General features: G+C 53.6%; 3 protein-coding genes across 10 annotated transcripts; 1 reads left to right on the forward strand and 2 right to left on the reverse strand.

Moving 5' to 3' along the window:
- Nucleotides 1–75: 75 nt before the first annotated feature.
- Nucleotides 76–7,846, reverse strand: LST1 (leukocyte specific transcript 1). Of its 6 annotated transcripts, none has more exons than XM_063632585.1 (7): nt 7,337–7,846; nt 5,910–6,085; nt 2,908–3,061; nt 1,564–1,691; nt 1,144–1,242; nt 913–935; nt 76–379 (listed from the first exon to the last, which is right to left on the reverse strand). In XM_063632585.1, exons 4-7 carry the CDS (start codon nt 1,589–1,591, stop codon nt 221–223), a joined length of 309 nt encoding a protein of 102 aa, XP_063488655.1. In that variant the 5' UTR covers nt 1,592–1,691; nt 2,908–3,061; nt 5,910–6,085; nt 7,337–7,846; the 3' UTR covers nt 76–220. The 6 variants fall into 6 exon arrangements, with proteins under 6 accessions (XP_063488655.1, XP_063488652.1, XP_063488654.1 ...); XM_063632582.1 differs by having other exon boundaries at nt 2,591–3,061; nt 5,910–6,089; nt 7,337–7,719; XM_063632584.1 differs by lacking the exons at nt 2,908–3,061; nt 7,337–7,846 and adding exons at nt 2,591–2,645; nt 7,140–7,284 and having other exon boundaries at nt 5,910–6,089.
- LTB (lymphotoxin beta) lies at nt 6,332–8,320 on the forward strand. Of its 2 annotated transcripts, XM_055263563.2 has the most exons (4): nt 6,332–6,622; nt 7,019–7,064; nt 7,248–7,319; nt 7,715–8,320. In XM_055263563.2, exons 1-4 carry the CDS (start codon nt 6,425–6,427, stop codon nt 8,167–8,169), a joined length of 771 nt encoding a protein of 256 aa, XP_055119538.2. In that variant the 5' UTR covers nt 6,332–6,424; the 3' UTR covers nt 8,170–8,320. The 2 variants fall into 2 exon arrangements, with proteins under 2 accessions (XP_055119538.2, XP_063488644.1); XM_063632574.1 differs by lacking the exons at nt 7,019–7,064; nt 7,715–8,320 and having other exon boundaries at nt 6,425–6,622; nt 7,248–7,376.
- A 2,227-nt stretch (nt 8,321–10,547) lies between these two features.
- Nucleotides 10,548–13,450, reverse strand: TNF (tumor necrosis factor). Of its 2 annotated transcripts, XM_055263912.2 has the most exons (4): nt 12,959–13,450; nt 12,307–12,352; nt 12,072–12,119; nt 10,548–11,770 (listed from the first exon to the last, which is right to left on the reverse strand). In XM_055263912.2, the coding sequence occupies exons 1-4, from the start codon at nt 13,142–13,144 to the stop codon at nt 11,349–11,351; spliced, it is 702 nt and encodes a 233-aa protein (XP_055119887.1). In that variant the 5' UTR covers nt 13,145–13,450; the 3' UTR covers nt 10,548–11,348. The 2 variants fall into 2 exon arrangements, with proteins under 2 accessions (XP_055119887.1, XP_063488645.1); XM_063632575.1 differs by having other exon boundaries at nt 12,307–13,334.
- Between the last annotated feature and the right edge of the window lie 1,016 nt (nt 13,451–14,466).

Below are 14,466 nucleotides of genomic sequence, written 5' to 3' on the forward strand. Positions count from 1 at the left end.
CACGTGTTTTTTTTTTTTTTTTAATTTTTAAAAAATTTAAAAAAATTCCCTATTCAAAGGTTAAAAAGCCACGTAAGTTTTGATGATGATCATTCTGAACGAAGGCTCGAGATGGCCTGAGAGGACTGAGACACAGAAGTCGGGGGACCATGGTTTTGACTGGCTGGACCACAGGGGAACCCTGTCCACCCGCCTGGGTTGAGGAAGGTGTCTGGGGTGCTCAGGTGGGTTTGTTCTCAGCAATGCAGGCATAGTCGGCTCTGGGATCCTCCTTGGTGCCTCTCTTGTCTCTGTCCCTGAGGTCAGGTCCCTCACTGCTGGGCACTGGCAGCCTCTGCAGAGATGCATAGTGGAGTTCCTGCTCTGAGGATCCCTGGGCCTGGGACCAGGACAGAAGGTGCTGATGGGAGGCGATGCCTTCAGATCCTTCCCTGTGAGTTCTGCTCCCACCTCCAGCCTTTCTTACTTCTCTCTCTCTCTCTCTCCCTCTCTCTCTTTCTCTCTTTGGAGACAGAGTCCCACTGTGTTGTCCAGGATGGTCTTCAACCCCTGAGCTCAAGCTATCTTCCTGCCTCAGCCTTGCAATAGCTGGAATGACATGCGTGAGCCACTGTGCCTGGTTCTGGAGCCTCTCTCTCTCTCTGTCTCTTTCATTGCTCTTTCTCTTTGTGTCTCTCTCACTCTCATTTTCTCCCTGCCTCTCACTCCTATCCTCTCTCTCACTTTTTCTCTTGGTTTCTGTCTCATTTTCTCTTTCTCTCTTGCCTCGATTTTCTCTGCCTCTCTTGTGCTCCTACCTTCTCTCTCCTTGTCTCCCGCCCCCAACCCTCCTGTCAGTGCTCAGCCATGCTTCTCCCCACTCACCCACTCAGGATCTCTCTTGCCCTCCCCCTTCCCTGTCCCCGGACTCACCCAGCTCCTCTCCAGCCTCTTTACTGGAAGAAAAGAAGAAGCTCAGCACAGCCCACCCTTTGTGCTTCTCCCGGGCCCTCCCTGGCTCCCCGCCCCAGCAGGTGTGGACTCCCTTATTGGCTTCCCAGTGGCTCCAGGGCCAGGCAGTGTTCTGGGAAAGCAGTGGGAAAGCGTGTGGGTGGGGGCACAGGGGGCACTGCTGCGGGGGGAGGGAGGGAGTGCAGCACTCACCTCTTCGATGCAGCCGACACAGGCAGGCGGACAGAAGGACCACTGCCAGAAGCAGGAGCCCGCCCAGCCCCAGGCCCCCGTAGATGTATATATATATATCTACAGGGAAGAGGGCTCAAGGTTAGAAAGCCCATTCCCTCTCCAGCATACCCCAGCCTCCTGGTTGGTTGCAGCTTTCTCAGATTCCTTCTCCAACAGTTTTAGAGGCAGAAAAATATACCCTCAGAGTTTCTCCATCCCAGACTTAATACCTCACCTCCTACCAGGTTTCTGGGCCTCCCGTGAGGTCCCTTTCCCTCCTGCACCAGCTGTCCCCAGAGGCCTGTCCACCTAGTCATGAGCTGCATGCATCACTGTTCCCCATCACTTCTTAAGCTCCCAGGACCCTCCCTATGCAGATGCAAGAGGCACTTTACTTACTCGTTTTACCATCATTTTGCAGGGACATTAAGTCAGGGATCAGGGACTGGCGTGGAGGTCAGGAACTCTAGTCCTTGCTCTCTTAGGCGAAATGATCAGGGGCTAGTGACTTGCCTCAAGTTCCTCATCTGTGAAGCGAGGGGCCCTCTGTTATAATCGTTCCCAGGCTGGGGAGCCTCACTTATGTGCCAACCCTGAGCTGGGCACTTTCCATTCCTCACTGCTAATCCCCAGAACATAGGGTATCATGGTGCCCACTGCCCAAGTAAAGACCCGAGATTCAAGCCTGGACTTTACCAGGTCACCCATCCCAGAAAGGTGGAGCTGGGGTTTAAGGCCAGCTCTGCCCAGCTCCAGAGCCCAGCCCTTCCCTCTGCCCTGGGCTGACCAGGTGGTTTGGAGGGGACTTTCCAGCCCTGGATGGTTCTAGGTGCTGGTAAGGGGATGATGGAGGGGAAGGAGCCTGGGCCTGGGTGGGTGTGGGCACTGGGGGGAAGTAGGGAGGGTGATATCAGCACACCCAGCAGGTGGGCTGCTCCCTGAGCCCCAGAGCATCGCGGGAGTGTGGGGGCCCCCTTGGCTGGTGTGGAGAGCCGCTTCCCACAGGCAGATGCTGCTAGGGCTGAAGTGGGGCATGGAGGAGTATCTGGGGCCCCATAACTTCCCCTCAGGCACTTCCTCCCCTCCAACCACTGGTTCCTGTTTGAGGGCGAAGAGGGGGCCGCTCTCTTCACCCCAGAGCCATACTGACTAGGGTCTGGAAACCGGGACCCTTCTGGGTTTAAGAGGAATTCTGGGGGGTGGGGAGCAGAAGCGCAGGTGGAGGCCGTAAGGGCCGTGGTCACAGAAATAAATTGTCTTTAATTTCTTTGGGGAGCAGAGACTCAGAGGATTCCTCGACGGCCCAGGGAAACTCAAACCCATACTCTCCCTCCCCTCATCTTAGCTTCACCCCACTCTGGGGTGTGACCATCCTTCCAAGGTCCCTGCCCATTCCCAGCTTACCCAGAGCCCATTCCCAGCTTACCCAGAGCTTGTGGCCTGCAGGATGGACAGACTCCACACTGGCCAGCGCTGTCTGGCTGAAGAGAAGTGTTGCCACCTCAGACATTCCTGCCCCTCCGCTGGCTTTAACTTCTCCCCCAGCCTGGGTTCCTCCCCAGCATTGTTAGGAGAGGAAGTTGGGCTCGAGGGTTAGGGTTACAACATCTTTCTTTTCAAACTTCTGGGCCTGTAGCTAGGGCAGTAATGTGCCTCAGCTCCAGTCATTTCACTGATCCTGCCACTAGTCAGTGAACACCCACCTCCTTTAGGTGTCTTCCTTGATTAACTCTTCTCTATTACCTCTTACACTGCATCTGTTGAGACCTCTTGATCTTGGCATATGTCTGTGGACACATGTACCCCGCTCCAGTTCAGACTGGGAGCTCTGGCATATTTGGTGCTCTGGTGACCCACTTGGTGTTCTGCAGCTCTATGCAGCAGGCTGCTTGGCTGTCTGATTAACAAACACGAGAGTTAAAGGCAGCCATACTAGATCTACATGAGCCCTGTGGATAGATCAAGGACAGAAAGTTGGTGACAAGTTGGTGACAGGAAAGGAGGTGTGGGCAATACAGGTGGACTTCCTGTAGGAGGCAGCATTCTGGCATTGAACACAGAACTAAGTAAAGGCAGCGGCCTGAGGCCCTCTGGAGAGACCTGGGTGAAGGCTTCTTAGTGGCACTGTGATGGAGGAGATGGGTGCTGGAGGATTGCACACCCACTCCTTGAGGAGGGTGAAGACTGGGGAGCCCATATAAGGCAAGGGGTGAGGAGGAGATTTGGTGCCTGGGTGGGTCCATATTAATTTGCGTTTCCCCTTCCAAATTCAAGAACCTTCTACTTCCTCCCCTACCCTTCTCCCCATCCTCCATGTTCCCTATGCTGAATAATATTCAGGGTTTTTTTTTTACATTTTATTAAAAAGTATAAACATAGGGTGAAATGAGAATAATTGTACAGTGAACATATTCTTACCACCTAGATGCTACTATTAACATTTTTTGTTTTGTTTTGTTTTTGAGATGGGGTCTCACTCTGTCACTCAGCCTGAAGTGCAGTGGTGAAATCATAGCTCACTGCAGCCTTGAATTCCTGGGCTCAAAGATCCTCCCACCTTAGCCTTCCGAGTAGCTAGGACTACAGACACCAGCTACCACATGAAGCTTTGTAGAAATGGGGTCTTACTATATTGCACAGGCTGGTCTTGAACGCCTGGTCTCAAGCAATCTTTCCACCTTAGCCTCCCAAAGTGCTGGAATTACAGGAGTGGGCCACTGCACCCGGCTCTATTTACATTTTTTATTTGCTTTATCACATATTTATCAATCTATCTCACTTTTAAATATCTTTTAAAATTACAAATATCAGTACATTTTACATCTAAACCCTTCAGAAGCTTAAGATTGACTGGAGTTCAGTATTTATTTCCCCATTTCTTTTCTGGCCTGAGGAAGGCAAATTTTACATACAAATCTCAAGTCAGTACTCTTTTTTTTTTTTTTGAGACGGCGTCTTGCTCTGTCGCCCAGGCGGGAGTGCAGTGGTGTGATCTTGGCTCACTGCAACCTCTGCCTTCTGGGTACAAGCGATTCTCCTGCCTCAGCCTCCCAAGTAGCTGGGACTACAGGTTTGTGCCACTAGGCCCAGCTAATTTTTGTATTTTTAATGGAGAAGGGGTTTCACCATGTTGGCCAGGCTGGTCTTGAACTCTTGACCTCAAGTGATCTACCTGCCTTGGTCTCCTAAAATGCTGGGATTATAGGCGTGAGCCACCTCGCCTGGCCTAGTACTGTTTTTTTTGTTTGTTTTTGTTTTTGTTTTTAAGACAGAGTCTTGTTTTTGTCACCCAGGCTGGAGCGCAATGGCACGATTTCAGCTCACTGCAACCTCCGCCTCCTGGGTTCAAGTGATTCTCCTGCCTCAGCCTCCCAAGTAGCTGGAATTAAAGGTGCCTGCCACCACCCCCAGCTAATTTTTATATTTTTAGTAGAGATGGGGTTTCACCATGTTGGCCAGGCTGGTCTCGAACTCCTCACCTCAGGTGATCCACCTTCCTCGGCCTCCCAAAGTGCCGGTATTACAGGCATGAGCCACTGCGCCCGGCCCCAGTATTCAGTTTTTAAACTGTCTTGTCATCAAGGCTCTGGAGCCAGATGCCTAGGTTCAAATCCTGGTTCTGCCACTGACTCTGTGAGCTCCATAAGTTTCTTAGCCTCTCTGTGCCTCAGTTTCCTCTTAGGGTTTTTGTCAGGATTATAATTACTGGCTGGGCATGATGGCTCATGCTTGTAATCCCAGCACTTTAGGAGGCCAACACGGGCAGATCACATGAGTCCAGGAGTTTGAGCCCAGCCTGGGCAATGTGGCAAAAATCCATCTCTACAAAAAATACAAAAATTAGCTGGGCATGGTAGCATGTGCCTATAGTCCCAGGTATTCAGGAGGCTGAGGTGGGTGAATCCATAGAGCCTGGGAGATCAAGGCTGCAGTGAGCCATGATCCTGCCATTGCATTCCAGTCTGGGTGACATAGTGAGACCGTGTCTCAAAAAAAAAAAAAATTATTAAAGTGTGTAAATCAGTGGCATACACATGCTAAGTGCATTTTGTGGGTCAGCTATATTATTATTAGTATTATGGAAACACATAGAGATGTTACCAAGAAGGGGAGATGATTGGAGCCACTTCCGACTCCCTTGGACCTGGTCTTTCTTCCCTTGACTTTTTTTTTTTTTTTTGAGACAGAGTCTTAGCCTGTCGCCCAGGCTGGAGTGCAATGGTGCAATCTTGGCTCACTGCAACCTCTGCCTCCTGGGTTTAAGGGATTCTCCTGCCTCAGCCTCCTGTGTAGCTGGAATTACAGGCGCATGCCACCACGCCCAGCTAACTTTTTGTATCTTTAGTAGAGATGGGGTTTCACCATGTTGGTCAGGCTGGTCTCGAACTCCTGACCTCAAGTGATCCACCTGCCTCAGCCTCCCAAAGTGCTGGGATTACAGGTGTGAGCCACCGCCCCGGCTCCTCCCTTGACTCTTAACCACTCATGCTGCCTACATCTACCATTCATGTGGTCCTTGCTGCTTTATTTTGGTTATTCCTGCATTTATTTGTCCTTTTATTCATTTATGTGTAAACATTTAGTAAGCACCTACTAATGGATAGGGCTCATTGTAGACTTCGAAGCTCTCTGAGGGTGGGGGTATGCCTCTTCCATCTGTCTTTATTTTTTGTAGCAAGGGAGGTAAAGCTCCATTTCCATCCCTCCTCAGTGAGTCAGTAGTCAGTGGTGAGGCTAAGGCTTACCTCTCCCTTTCTCACTCAGCACAGGGGGCTGGCGATGAGCAAGGGAATGGGAGGAGGTCCGCCCAGTATGGGAATCAGTTCTTCTCAGGGACCCAGACATCCATTCCTCAAGACTCCAGTCCTTGTCCTAGTCCAGCCCTTGACCTCAGAGATGGGATCAGCTCTTCCTCCAGCACCTACCTTGAGGGTATAGAAGAATGCAAAACACATTGGAAACCTGGAGATCTGTGTTCTCATTTCGGCTCTGCTGACTGGCTTCCTGCAAGCTACCTTCCCTCCCTGGGCCTCAGTTTCCCTCTCTGCTGAGCCAGAAGATGTCTAAAGACCCCTTTGGTTCCACCCTGAGAGCCTGTCTCCCTACACCGACTTCTTCCCCAGTTCAGAGAACCCAGGCATCCAGCTGCCCCACCCCAGCTCTGGGTAAACAGGAAGCTGGGTGAGGGGAGCAGGGGTGTGCGGAAAGTCCCAGCCAGGTGTGCAGGTCTACAGGGAGGGGGTGTCCCCGTCCCTGAGGTATGAAAGCCCCCTGCTCTGGCTCTGGTTCAGTCTCAATGGGGGCACTGGGGCTGGAGGGCAGGGGTGGGAGGCTCCAGGGGAGGGGTTCCCTCCTGCTAGCTGTGGCAGGAGCCACTTCTCTGGTGACCTTGTTGCTGGCGGTGCCTATCACTGTCCTGGCTGTGCTGGCCTTAGTGCCCCAGGATCAGGGAGGACTGGTGAGTGGCTGCAACAGGCCCTGGTGGAGAGCTGTATCTTGCGGATGCTTGGCTCCCTCTGGTTGTGCCTGTGGTCTTTTGCCCCCTCTGGCTCAGCTGGCTTGGCTGTCCCTGGTGCAGATGTCTTGTCTCTTTGCTGACTCTCTTTCCATGTTCCTGTGATGTTGTGCTTGTGTCCTGACATAAGCCCCTTGTGTCTGCTCTCCTCTTCCCGAGGCACATCTGTTTCTCTGCCCAAGTACCTATGCCTTGCTTGTTCTCCCTTCTAGGGAGGTGTGTGTTGGGGATGGTGCTGGTGGGAGAAACCCCAGGCCTGCAGCTTGGGTCCACTTTCAGAGGGGTAGGGGTGACATGAGCTGAATCTGAACTCTGGGCACTGTGACCCCACCCAACCAGGTAACGGAGACCGCTGACCCCGGGGCACAGGCCCAGCAAGGACTGGGTAAGAGCAGACTGTCTCTCCTTCCCCGCTTCAGCCCCTCAGGGGCTCCCAGCTCCCGGCTGCGTCCCCAGATACCTCTTCCTCTAGGAATCCAGGCTCCCCATCCCTGCGCCCTGTCCTCTCAAGGGTAGCCTGCATGGGTGGCTGCCCTGGCCCCAGTCGTGGACTCTTTGCCCCTTCCAGGGTTTCAGAAGCTGCCGGAGGAGGAGCCAGAAACAGATCTCAGCCCCGGGCTCCCAGCTGCCCACCTCATAGGTAAGGACCCCCAAGACCTGAATAAGAGTGTAAATAATCCGAAGGTTCCAGTTCTGCTCGCCCAGAGTCCTTCGGCTCCATGATTCCAGTGCTCGGTTTCCCACCCGCTTCACGACCTGTTGCCGCTCGTGCCCACCCTTCCGCTCGTCCCCGCAGTGTAGTTTCTTCTTCCCCCCGGTGCAAGCAAAAGCCGGCCTGGAGGTCCCCACTACAGCGTTCTGCACCCCACATCCGTGTTCCCTCGGCCCCCAACTCGCACTCATCCCAGAAACAGCACCATCCCCCCTCCCCTGGCCCGGCTCGGCTCCAGCAGGGGCTAAAAGCCGCCACCCCCCCAGAAGTCCCAAGCCTTTAGGATCGCATTCCCAAGAGCGCGTGGTCCCGTGTCTCCGCAGGCGCTCCGCTGAAGGGGCAGGGGCTAGGCTGGGAGGCGACGAAGGAACAGGCGTTTCTGACGAGCGGGACGCAGTTCTCGGACGCCGAGGGGCTGGCGCTCCCGCAGGACGGCCTCTATTACCTCTACTGTCTCGTCGGCTACCGGGGCAGGGCGCCCCCTGGCGGCGGGGATCCCCACGGCCGCTCGGTCACGCTGCGCAGCTCTCTGTACCGGGCGGGGGGCGCCTACGGGCCGGGCACTCCCGAGCTGCTGCTCGAGGGCGCCGAGACCGTGACTCCCGTGCTGGACCCGGCCAGGAGGCAAGGGTACGGGCCTCTCTGGTACACGAGCGTGGGGTTCGGCGGCCTGGTGCAGCTCCGGAGGGGCGAGAGAGTGTACGTCAACATCAGTCACCCCGATATGGTGGACTTCGCAAGAGGGAAGACCTTCTTTGGGGCCGTGATGGTGGGGTGAGGGAATATGAGTGCGTGGTGCGAGTGCGTGAATATTGGGGGCCCGGACGCCCAGGACCCCATGGCAGTGGGAAAAATGTAGGAGACTGTTTGGAAATTGATTTTGAGCCTGATGAAAATAAAGAATGGAAAGCTTCAGTGCTGCTGATAAAGATGCTGAGTTGCGACTCACGTCTTAATTCAGGGTGGGTGCACGGGTGTGGGTTAAATATTCTCAGTACTCTTCTGGTTGCTTGAAACAATTCATCACAACACAATGTATGGCCTTTGCTCCTAGGGATGATGGTCTGCCTGTCCCACCCCCTCCCTGCCTCTGAATGGCCAGGCCCCACCATTATTAGTCCAGTAGGATGGTGGGAGGAAGGGGGACTCCTCAAACTCCGAAGCTTCTCCAGGCATCCTAATTTTCAGGGCCACATGGTCCTAACCGGACTCTGCACCACGCTCTTTTCTCTTGGGTCCCCCCCAACAGTGAGAGGGGTCATTACAGAACACAGCAAGCACCACTCAGAAAGGCCCAGCGGCAGAGTAAGCCCCTATCATGACAGAGGAATGAAGCCTGGAGGGGCCCCGCACTTCTCCCCCTAGGGCTGCCTGAAGGCCTCTCTGTCTCCGACCCCACAGTCAACTCTTCTCCTCCAAGGAGCTTAATTCAAGGCTCATGGGGTCTGAAGGGAGGAGGCTGAAGGCGAAAGAAGGGGAGAATGTTAGAGAGAGATGGGGATGGCAGGAAGGAGCTTGTGGTGCCTGAAAACACCAGGAAGTTCTGGGGAGGAAAAACCGATGTCCCACTTAGGGTGTCCCATTTAGGGTGAGGCGGAAAATCCTCACCTTTTTTTCACACTTTAGGTCCCCCTTCCCAAAAGTGAGTAAGTGTGGGTGCTTCTGGGATGAGTAACAGTGTCCCCCATTACTTCATGACTGACTTTCAGCCACAGGCTGGAGGAGGCACAGGGTGACCCAAGGCCCTATCTAGGTCACCCCAATGGGTCACCCTACCCCCTCAGGCTACCACACGGTTTTCTCCTGCCTGGCACCCCAGGGCTGGAGGTAAAGCCTAATTTCTGAGCTCAGTGGGGGCTCCCAGTCTTGGGGGGCTCAATTTCTGTCTCCATATTTGTTTCTGGAATTATTATTTTTTGAGACAGGGTCTCGTTCTGTCACCCAGACGGGGGTACAGTGGCATGATCATAGCTTACTGTAACCTCAAACTCCTGGGCGTGAGTGATCCTCCTGCCTCAGCCTCCTGAGGAGCTAGGATTGCAGGCATGCACCACTACACCTGACTAATTTTTAATTTTTTTTGTAGAAACAAGGTCTTGCTATGTTGCACAGGCTGATCTTGAACTAGTGGGCTCAAGTGATCCTCCCACCTCAGCCTCCCAAAGTGTTGGGATAACAGGCATGAGCCACTGTGCCCCACCTTTATTTGTCTTTGACTCTCTCCAGAAGAGCCTTCATCCAGGGAGGGGGTGCTTTTCTCTTTCCAGATCACCCACCTCTCACCTCTCCCCTCCTTCACCACAAAGACCAGTGGGACCAAGCCAGCATGTGAGTCCTTCACCCACATCTTATTCCTATGTTTCATTCTTTTTTAAAAAATAGAGACAGGATCTCACTATGTTGCCCAGGTTGCTCTCGAACTCCTGGGTTCAAGCGATCCTCTCACCTTGGCCTCGCAAAGTGGTGGGATTGCAGGTGCATGCCACCATGCCCAGCGATTCGGTTCTTGTCCTTTATTGTCCTCAGTCTCTTCGATTTCACCCACTGAGAGAATGGAAGGGGATAGAACAGCTGGAAACTGGTTGAAGGAAGTAAGCCAGAATTCACTAAGTGCCCACTGTGCCAAGGGCTGAGTGAGGTCCTCTGATGGAGGTCAGGCCTTCTCTCACGTGCCCTATGTGTGGTGGACATTCCTATCTCCATTGGATAGCTAGGTTAAGTGGCTGGTTCAGGTTGCAGAGTTAGGACAGGGTGATTTGAAGCCTAGACACCCGAATCTCTCTCTGGAAGTCCCTTGGCTGTGTGATTCAGGTACCTGAGAATGTGGCTTCTCCCCAGCTCTCTCTGGATGGCCGGCCAGCCGCAACAGCCGGAAATCTCACCTGAGCTGCAGGATTTTCCCAGCAAGGATTGGAATTCCCAGAGTTGGAAATTCCCATGCCCTGAGGGAGAGGTAATTAGGTTCAGGCTCTTGTTTCCTGGGGGATGGGGAATATTCTGTTGGGCTTTGTTTATGTAGGGTCTCCAGGGCCCTAGGAGCTTAAGGATGGGACTGGGTCCGAGGGATCTTAAAGCCTGTGGAGAGAGGACTTAGGGAGCTTCTTCCCACCCACAAGAAGAGGTAGATGCAGAATTAATTCCAAGAAGGAGACCATGTTTCTTTTCTAAGCAAACTTTATTTCTCGCCACTGAATAGTAGGGCGATTACAGACACAACTCCCCTGGGGAGCAGAGGCTCAGCAATGAGTGACAGTTGGTCACCAAATCAGCATTGTTCAGACAACTTAATCAGATAAATATTTTAAAAAACATAATCAAAAGAAGGCACAGAGGCCAGGGGGCTACGTGGGAACAGCCTATTGCTCAGCTCCGTTTTCACAGAAAACATGTCTGAGCCAAGGCAGCTCCTACATTGGGTCCCCCAGGATACCCCGACCTCCCAAATAAATACATTCATGGGTAAATAAATAAATAATAAATAAATAATAAATAATCACAAGTGCAAACATAAATAGAGGGAGCTGGCTCCATGGGGAGGGCTGGGCTCCGTGTCTCAAGGAAGTCTGGAAACATCTGGAGAGAGGAAGGCCCAAGGTCCACTTGTGTCAATTTCTAGGTGAGAGGTCTTCTCAAGTCCTGCAGCATTCTGGCCAGAACCAAAGGCTCCCTGGTCTCCAGATTCCAGATGTCAGGGATCAAAGCTGTAGGCCCCAGTGAGTTCTGGAGGCCCCAGTTTGAATTCTTAGTGGTTGCCAGCACTTAACTGTGCAGGCCACACATTCCTGAATCCCAGGTTTCGAAGTGGTGGTGTTGTTGCTTAAAGTTCTAAGCTTGGATTCCGACCCTAAGCCCCTAATTCTCTTTTTGAGCCAGAAGAGGTTGAGGGTGTCTGAAGGAGGGGATAATAAAGGGATTGGGGCAGGGGAGGGGTTTGGGAAGGATGGATGTTCGTCGTCCTCACAGGGCAATGATCCCGAAGTAGACCTGCCCAGACTCGGCAAAGTCGAGATAGTCAGGCCGATTGATCTCAGCGCTGAGTCGATCACCCTTCTCCAGCTGGAATACCCCTCCCAGATAGATGGGCTCATACCAGGGCTTGGCCTCAGCCCCCTCTGGGGTCTCCCTCTGGCAGGGGCTCTTGATGGCAGAGAGGAGGTTGACCTTGGTCTGGTAGGAGACGGCGATGCGGCTGATGGTGTGGGTGAGGAGCACATGGGTGGGGGGGCAGCCTTGGCCCTTGAAGAGGACCTGGGAGTAGATGAGGTACAGGCCCTCTGATGGCACCACCAGCTGGTTATCTGTCAGCTCCACGCCATTGGCCAGGAGGGCATTGGCCCGGCGGTTCAGCCACTGGAGCTGCCCCTCAGCTTGAGGGTTTGCTGGAGGGAGGGAGAGAGGGAGAGGGGAGTCAGTGTGGCCGTGTCGGTTCACTCTCCACATCCTGGACCTCGAGCTCTGCCCACCCCACATCCGGTTCCTGTCCCCTCTGTCTGTCATCCCACATCCCATCTGGCCATGACGTTCTGAGTATCCCCCTAAGGCCTGTGCTGTTCCTCCACCCTTCCCTTGAGCTCACAGAGTCCTTCTCACATTGTCTCCAAGTTCTGCCTACCCTCAGCTGGGCTTCAACCCCCAAATCCTAGCCCTCCAAGTTCCAAGACACATCCTCAGAGCTCTTACCTACAACATGGGCTACAGGCTTGTCACTCGGGGTTCGAGAAGATGATCCTGAAGAGGAGAGAGAAAAGAAAAAGCTGAGACCCTTAAACTTCCTAGAAAATGCCCCCCTACTTTCACCTCCATCCATCCTCCCCCAAGACCAAAACTTTAAATTTCCCCCACTGCTTCCATACTGGTACTAACCCTACCCCCCAACCCAAACCCAGAATTAGGAAAGAGGTTTGGAGACACTTACTGACTGCCTGGGCCAGAGGGCTGATTAGAGAGAAGTCGTTGGGGAACTGTTGGGGAGAAGGAGAATGGTTAACATCGAGGGAGTCACCCTTAAAGGAGGAACAGCTGGCTGCCTGTCTGGCCTGCGCTCTTAGCCCTGAGGTGTCTGGTTTTCTCTCTCCATTCATCTGCGTATTCACCCTCCATGCATTCAACAGCTCTTTCACTGAGTGTCTTCTGTGTGCCAGACACTCTATCTTCATCTCTCCTTATCTCCCCCATCTCTCTCCTTAGCTGTCGTATTTCCCGCTCTCTTTCTGTCTCACCATCTTTATTCATATCACTTGTTTCTTCTCCCATCTCTCTGCTCACACCCCACATCTGTCTCCATATCTTATTTATATATCTGCTTGTTCATTCATTCATTCATTCACTCCATACACACTTAGTGAGCACCTTCCATGTGCCAGACATCCTGTCTCTCCATCTTTCTCTCTCTCTCTCTTCCCCATCTCTTGCCACATCTCTTTCTGCATCCCCATCTTTCTCCACGTCTTTTTCTCTCCATCCCTCCCTATCAGCGCACATCTTTCACCCATCCCATCTCTCTCCCTCTCTTGCGTCTCCATTTCCCCTTGGGTGGGAGAGTGGATGAAGGCTGGCAAGGCACTCACCTCTTCCCTCTGTGGGCCGATCACTCCAAAGTGCAGCAGGCAGAAGAGCGTGGTGGCGCCTGCCACGAGCAGGAAGGAGAAGAGGCTGAGGAGAAAGCACCGCCTGGAGCCCTGGGGCCCCCCTGTCTTCTTGGGGAGTGCCTCCTCGGCCAGCTCCACGTCCCGGATCATGCTTTCAGTGCTCATGGTGTCCTTTCCAGGGGAGAGAGGGTGGAGCCCTGGGTCAGTATGTGAGAGGAAGAGAACCTGCCTGGCAGCTTGTCAGGGGATGTGGCGTCTGAGGGTTGTTTTCAGGGGGGGTCTGTAGTTGCTTCTCTCCCTCTTAGCTGGTCCTCTGCTGTCCTTGCTGAGGGAGCGTCTGCTGGCTGGGTGTGCAAACAACTGCCTTTATATGTCCCTGGGGCGAGAGGAGGGCGGGGAAAGAATCATTCAACCAGCGGAAAACTTCCTTGGTGGAGAAACCCATGAGCTCATCTGGAGGAAGCGGTAGTGGGCCCTGCACCTTCTGTCTCGGTTTCTTCTCCATCGCGAGGGCGGGGATTTGGAAAGTTGGGGACACACAAGCATCAAGGATACCCCTCACACTCCCCACCCTCCCTGTTCCGATTCCGAGGGGGGTCTTCTGGGCCAGTGACTGATTTGTGTGTAGGACCCTAGAGGCTGAACCCCGTCCCCATGCCCCTCAAAACCTATTGCCTCCGTTTCTTTTGGGGACCAGGTCTATGGTCTGTTTCCTTCTAACTTCCAGACAGGATGCAGGAAAAAGATAGAACTAGAACTGGGAGGGGCTTCAGAAACCTGAGTCCTTGAGGGAGAGAAAACGGGGTTGGAGGGAAAAGCTGTTTTGAGTCCTGAGGCCTGTGTTTGGGTCCCTGGGGGGAGAAGGAGCTGGGGGCTTGGTGGCAGGCTCGAGGCCTCAGGGAAGGCTGGGTGGGGGTAGCAGGGACAAGCCTGGGACAGCCCCGGGGAGTGAAATCACCCCTGGGAATTCACAGACCCCACTAGGGCAGGCCTTCTTCTTTCATTCTGACCCGGAGACTCACAATGCTGGTTTCAGTCTTGGCTTCCAAGGAACTCTGGGGTCCCTGATTTTTTCATGAAGCTCTCACTTCTCAGGGCCCCAGTGTGTGGCCATATCTTCTTAAACGTCCCCTGTATTCCATACCTGGAGGTCCTGGAGGCTCTTTCACTCCCTGGGGCCCTCTACATGGCCCTGTCTTCGTTGGGGGAGGGTCCCCATACTCGACCTCCATAGCCCTGGACATTCTCCTACCCTTTGCTGTGGTCACATCTCCCCAGAGGTCTCCTGTAACCCATTCCTCAGAGCCACTACATGTGGCCATATCTCCCAGGAGCTCCCTGACCCCCGCCCCTCCAGACCCTGACTTTTCCTTTGTCTTCTCAGCTTCTCCTTTGCTTCCCCTGCAGCCGTCTGGCAGCCTCACCTGGTGAGTCCATCACATATCCCTGAAACTCTCTGAGCCCTTTATCCTTTTGTTCTCCCCACA

This window comes from Symphalangus syndactylus, chromosome 23 (assembly GCF_028878055.3).
Source record: "Symphalangus syndactylus isolate Jambi chromosome 23, NHGRI_mSymSyn1-v2.1_pri, whole genome shotgun sequence".
NCBI classification, from domain to species: domain Eukaryota; kingdom Metazoa; phylum Chordata; class Mammalia; order Primates; family Hylobatidae; genus Symphalangus; species Symphalangus syndactylus.

Excerpts from the sequence above, each read along its gene's own strand:
- LTB (XM_055263563.2), top strand. The coding sequence starts at position 6,425 with ATGAAAGCCCCCTGCTCTGGCTCTGGTTCAGTCTCAATGGGGGCACTG. Across the intron at positions 6,623-7,018 it reads CCCAGGATCAGGGAGGACTG|GTAACGGAGACCGCTGACCC; the intron begins GTGAGTGGCTGC and ends CCACCCAACCAG. Across the intron at positions 7,065-7,247 it reads ACAGGCCCAGCAAGGACTGG|GGTTTCAGAAGCTGCCGGAG; the intron begins GTAAGAGCAGAC and ends TGCCCCTTCCAG.
- TNF (XM_063632575.1), bottom strand. The coding sequence starts at position 12,547 with ATGAAGATAGAGTGTCTGGCACACAGAAGACACTCAGTGAAAGAGCTG. Across the intron at positions 12,120-12,306 it reads CCCTCTGGCCCAGGCAGTCA|GATCATCTTCTCGAACCCCG; the intron begins GTAAGTGTCTCC and ends TCTCCTCTTCAG. Across the intron at positions 11,771-12,071 it reads GCCTGTAGCCCATGTTGTAG|CAAACCCTCAAGCTGAGGGG; the intron begins GTAAGAGCTCTG and ends CCCTCCCTCCAG.
- LST1 (XM_063632585.1), bottom strand. The coding sequence starts at position 1,591 with ATGTCCCTGCAAAATGATGGTAAAACGA. Across the intron at positions 1,243-1,563 it reads GCAAAATGATGGTAAAACGA|ATATATATATATACATCTAC; the intron begins GTAAGTAAAGTG and ends TCTTCCCTGTAG. Across the intron at positions 936-1,143 it reads GTGTCGGCTGCATCGAAGAG|TAAAGAGGCTGGAGAGGAGC; the intron begins GTGAGTGCTGCA and ends CTTTTCTTCCAG.